General features: G+C 55.6%; 1 protein-coding gene and 1 pseudogene across 1 annotated transcript in view; one reads left to right on the top strand and one right to left on the bottom strand.

The window, feature by feature from the left end:
• The first annotated feature begins 3593 nt into the window (after nt 1-3593).
• Nucleotides 3594-3693, top strand: LOC115872926 (annotated as a pseudogene).
• Nucleotides 3694-4653: 960 nt separating this feature from the next.
• SLC16A5 (solute carrier family 16 member 5) overlaps nt 4654-5205 on the bottom strand; it is an 8110-nt gene continuing 7558 nt past the window's right edge. Inside the window, exon 5 of the mRNA XM_045299496.1 lies at nt 4654-5201. Within this exon, the coding sequence (XP_045155431.1) occupies nt 5038-5201 (164 nt within the window). The 3' untranslated portion in view covers nt 4654-5037. The remainder of the gene's footprint in view (nt 5202-5205) is intronic.

The raw sequence follows: 5205 nt of genomic DNA, 5'->3' as shown, positions 1-5205 counted from the left end.
CGCAAAGCTAAGCGCGGGGTCCCCGCCCCCAGCGGAAGCCGCGCGGATCCCGCCTCCTGGCGCCGGAAGGGGCGTGGCGAGGGCGGGGCCGCCCCGGGTCTCGATGCGCGTGCGCAGTGCGCTTCCCTTGCTACCGCTCTTGCCTGCGACCCGTCCAGACCAGGAAGCCTCTCCGCTAATGTCCTCGCCTGGCCGGGGTCGCCCGACCACCTTTCCTCGCCAGCCCAAGCTGGGGTGGCGTGGGAGACGGGGGATTGTCAGCTAGACGGGCGGGGTCGCCCGGAAGCGCCAAGGGACCAAGTGCCTCCATCCGGCCGAGTGCACCGCTGCTCTGCCGCTTTCTGGGCTGTGGAGCCCCGACTGCGGAGTCCTTTTGGCTCAGCTTCTCGGTGCTTCTCTGGGCGGTGGTGTACTACCGACATCGGCTCTGGGGGGAAATCACGTGGAGGGGGCTTCAGCTGTGAGCTTCCTGAGGGCAGGGACCATCCTGTGCCTTTGGCGCTGGCCAGCAGGCCCCTTAAGACTCTTGGACTTCTAAGGGCCTGGCTGTGAAGGGGGACTAAGGGACTCCCAGGCCTTCCTCTGCTTGGCCTGGGCCCAGCAACCAAGGCCTGGGGGGTCAGAATGAGCTGGGCTCCCACAGCTCTGGTCAGGACATGCCCCAGGCCCTCTCTTTGGGGATTCTGAAACCTGATGGGTCACCTCATCTCTTTGTGGCCTTAGCCCCCACTGGGGCCTCCAGGGGAGGGGGGTGGGGGAAGGATTCTGCTCCTGACTCTGACCTGAAGGCAAGGGCCCACCTTTGGTTCTCAGCCTAGTTGCTACTGGTCAGCAGATCCTCCAATGAAGTTGCAGAAGGAATTCTGCCCCGAGATCACTGTCTGTCTGCCCCTGGGGTGAATGTTCACAGACCTCCTCCCCTGCCCGCTCTGAAATGTTTTCAGGAAAGGGGCCCATATGAGGCTATGTAGCGTAGTGGGTTATGCCTTGGGCTGCTAACCAGAAAGTCTGCAGTTCAAAACCACCGGTCGCCTTTTAGAAGAAAGATGAGGCTTTCTAATCCCATAAAGCGTTAACAGTCTCGGAAACCCACAGGGGCAGCTCTACCCTGCCCTATTGGGCCAGGATGAGTGAGAATCCACTGGATGTGTGGGATACAAAAAGACTTCCCCAGCACCTCTCCTCCAAATACATATGTTAGACTTAGGACACTGCTTGCAACTAATGGTAAATGATTTTCAAGTTATCTCCCTGAAGACTCCAGCCATCCAGACACCATTGTTTCTCCCACAGTAGGTGCTGTTAGGGACAGTGGATTGCTTCCCCCGAAAGTTTAGGCTAAATAAAGTCTCCAGCTCTAGGGCAATCAAGGCTAGGCCAACGTCATAAATCTAGGGTCCGCCCATCTTGTCACATGTATACCCTGAATTCCTCCTCTTCCTATTACGTGGATACCCCTAGATCACCCCCCTCTCATTACCGTAGTACCTATAGCACAACCCCTTCCTGTGACGTATGTCTTCGCCTATATTTACGGGGCTTGCATGTCCCCAAAAGATAGATAAGCCTTGGTTAGCAATAAATCGCTCTCTCCAGCTCTCTCCTGCCCTGGACCACCAAGAGGAGCTGAGGTGAGCATGCGACCATGAAATGTGTCTGACTTCTTTATTTTACTCTCTCCTATCACTCTTACTCTCTAGGACTTTATTATAATCTCTATATATCTCAACCGTACAATTGCGTTTACTGAACCGGCAATGGGGCTGGCTAACCCCATATGGATCTCAGTTTGTTTTTCTTTTAGTTTTAACACATCAAAACCTGGTGGCTACCAGCCCCCAAAGCACTCACCTCCCCACAGCCCCCACTTTCCTACTCAAGATGGAGAGGCAGAGTCCAGGCATGCCTCACTAGGGCATGGAGGATGGGCTCGGGCGGGGAGCCAGGACAGCCGCATTATTGTTGCTCTTAGCTGCTTGTCACCCAGGCCCCGTGTGCCCTGTGTTAGCTGCCATTAAATTGGTTTGTGTGCAATGGAAGGGAATGCTAGCAACCCACCCCCCCCACCCCCCCGCAGGACCATGATCGCTACAGATCAAACCATTGTGATCCAAAGCCTGATTTTTTCCCTGGCCGCCAGGCCTTTCTTCCTATTCCTTCGTTTGGAAACTCAATTGAACGCCATGGTGTATGGACAGATGGGTGGGCTGGCTGGGAAACATCCTGGTTTCCTGTTTACCATCCTGAGAAATCCTCCACGGCTAGGTACCTCCGCCCCCCGTTGCCACAAAATTAGAGGTTTCACATAGAAGACACTTTAACTCATCTGGACCAGTCCCCTTCTTTTTCAGGGCCCGCCAATGAGAAATAGTTCTCTTCAATTCACAGGGCAAACCCAGGTTCTCGAACATGCTCTCTCCCTTGCCTCTGCACGACCCTTTAGCGCCATCAGGGGGCACTCTTAGCAGGGTCTTGGAGGAGAGAGGACTGGGCCTGGGGCAGGGGATGGGAGGACACTTCACACCCGCTGGAATCGTGGCTAAGGAAGGCTGCCGGCGGGTCATGTAACTAAAATGGACTCTCCTGGCCTGAGCAGGTTTTCCTGTGGAGCCTAGCTGGGTCTGAGTCAATAAACAAGCTCCTTGGTGAGGGCAGCCCCTGCCTGCTGGCTGAGCTGGGAGAAGGCAGTGGGAGGAGTGGGGGGTTGTTTGCAGGGTTTATCATTGGCAGCAGGAAGCAAGCATGCGTGCCCTTCAAACAGTCTGTTGTTCTCTTCCTGTCTGGTGGTATCCTGCTGCGACAAGCCTGAGCTGCCCTGTCCCCCTAAGGGAAGGTCATTAGCAGTGTGTGCGTCAGGAGCTCTGACCTCCAGGTCACTGGCTGCCAGTTGCCCTAGCCGGTGACTTACTCTCAGCATCCCTTCTGAGACAGCCAGCTCGGGGACAGTGGAGAGAAAGGGTTGCTGACACAGTCAAGTCAGCAAGACAGTGGCCTGCAAGTAGCTCCTGACCCAAGGCAGGGTTCCAGTGGCCCACTGCTGTGCAAAGAAAGACCGCTTTGCTATTGCAGCGCCTTTTATGTCCAAGTCTGTAAGGCTCACAGAACCACTGGGTGGAGCTATGCAGATGAAGTGCTTGTGACCCACCAAGGGGATTGGACAGCTTGCTAACAAATGCAAGGAAGGTGCAGGGCACCCTTGTGACATTGGACTAGGCTGTATTACTTTATTTTAGTCCCTTTCATTTGTTTTAGTTCTTTTGTTTGTTTGTTTCTACCTGTTATTTATTTATTATAGTTTTGTTGACCGCACTAGACATCAAATGAGCCATCCGGTGGGAAGGGGGAAATCTCACCACCACCTGGGAGAATAGACAGGAGTGGAGCTGGTCCTTTGAACCCGGGTTCCCTGTTCCCTGTTTTGAGAACCTTCTGGACCAGTGGTTCTCAGCCTTCCTCATGCCTCCACCCTTTAATATAGTTCCTCATGCTGTGGTGACCCCCCCCCACCATAAAATTATTTTTTTTTCATAAAATTATTTTTGTTGCTACTTCATCACTGTAAATTTGCTACTGCTATGAATTGGGCGACCCCTGTGGGCAGCACACGTGCTAAAGGCGGAACGATACTGAGAAGTCTAGCAGCATGGCCCCTGCACACGGATGACATGCACATGTGAAGCGTTCCATCTTAAAAACAACAACCCAAGAACCGTGCTCTGAGTCGTTCCTGATCCTGAATACTGTTACTTCCCTAATCACCCACAGAGCGGTGAGTATGGCCAGTGGGTTTGGCGTGGTCATTACAAGGAACAGGAAACCCATCAGAGGAACAGAGTGCTTGAGTGGAGGCATGGCCGGCGTCAGAGTGGCATAAAGGTTGGGGAGAGGGGAGAGGAGCCGTATCTTATCTCCACCTTGGAGGAATGCTCTTCGGCCTGCTGAGCTGGATTCTCCCTCCCTCTAGTGAAGTTAGAGGTCAGAGGCGCCCCAGCCCCACCCAGCCCCACCCCACCCAACCATGCCGTTTTTGACAAGTCGGTGCCATTCATTTTCACCACAGACTTTTTGTGAAGTGGATTGCCAGCTCTTTCTTCTGAGGCACCTCTGTAGACTCAGACCTCCGACCTTCAGGCTGGCCTTGGGGGGTGTTAACTGTTTGCCCCACAGAGACTCCTTCAGTCCCAGAGGTCCCCAGGCCCTGCCAGCACTCCTGTCCTCTGAGAGTCAATCCCTCCTTTCTGTCCCCAGACCTAACCTTCCTGGCCAGGCCTGAAAGGGACACCTTGGGGTTCATCCCCCTTCACGGATTCTAGGACCCCAGCTAGAGGCTCCCTGTGTTCGCTGTGCAGATGCCAGAAAAGCTACCCCACTCCACCCAGCATTTAATCTGTCCAGCTTTCTCCACCAGGACAACTCCTGGGCCTGGTCTGCCGCCGCCACCACAGGCCATAGCTCCTCTTCTGCCAAGGCCCTTCCTTCTGGGGATCCAGCCAGGGTGCAGCCCAGCTGCCTGCATGGAGGGGAAGCCTCAGAGAACACCACTTTGGGCTGCCAAGGGCTGGCCACAAAGGAAGAGGGGACAGGATGGCCCCTGGGGAGACAGGCCTTCCTGTCTAGAGGCTGGAGACAAGGATCGCGTGAGAGGCCTCAGGATGGATTGGAAGGTACAGTCTGTTAATTTATAGCAGCAGCAGCCTGTAGCCAGCTGAGACGAGCCAGCTGTAACAGACCCACACAGGGCTCAGACCACCCCCCTTCCTGGGCCCCAGGGTGATGGTGACCAAGGAAAATGCCAGGAGGACCTGCTCCTGGATTGGGCTGACTGGAAGGAGCCCCGAGTCTTTGGAGGCCAGCTCCAAGGTCCCTGCTCAGGCTGGGTCCTGCCAGCAGAGCCCAGGCAGCCTCTGGTCCTGGCTTCCTGGGCAGCCCTCTACCCAGCCCTGGCAGCAAGTGTCCCAGGCTGAGACAGTGGTCATTCACGTGATCCCAGGGCTTGGACACTGGTCACACCCAGGTGGCCACGTGTGGCGCCAGAGCTCAGAGGCTGGTCACATACATGATCTCGGGGCACAGCTGCTTCTTGGAACTTTCCGGGCCCTCTGGGGTCAGGTCCTGCTCTGCGCTGGCTCCTCCCACCTCAGCCTGCCGGCCTTGTCTCTCCTTCTTCTGTAGGACACAGAAGCTGGTCCCCATGAAGAGAGCGGC

The sequence above is a fragment of the Echinops telfairi genome, unplaced genomic scaffold (genome assembly GCF_000313985.2).
Source record: "Echinops telfairi isolate 266 unplaced genomic scaffold, ASM31398v2 ScPeMD7_7458;HRSCAF=8496, whole genome shotgun sequence".
NCBI lineage: Eukaryota > Metazoa > Chordata > Mammalia > Afrosoricida > Tenrecidae > Echinops > Echinops telfairi.
This window is presented reverse-complemented; position numbering and strand designations above follow the sequence as displayed.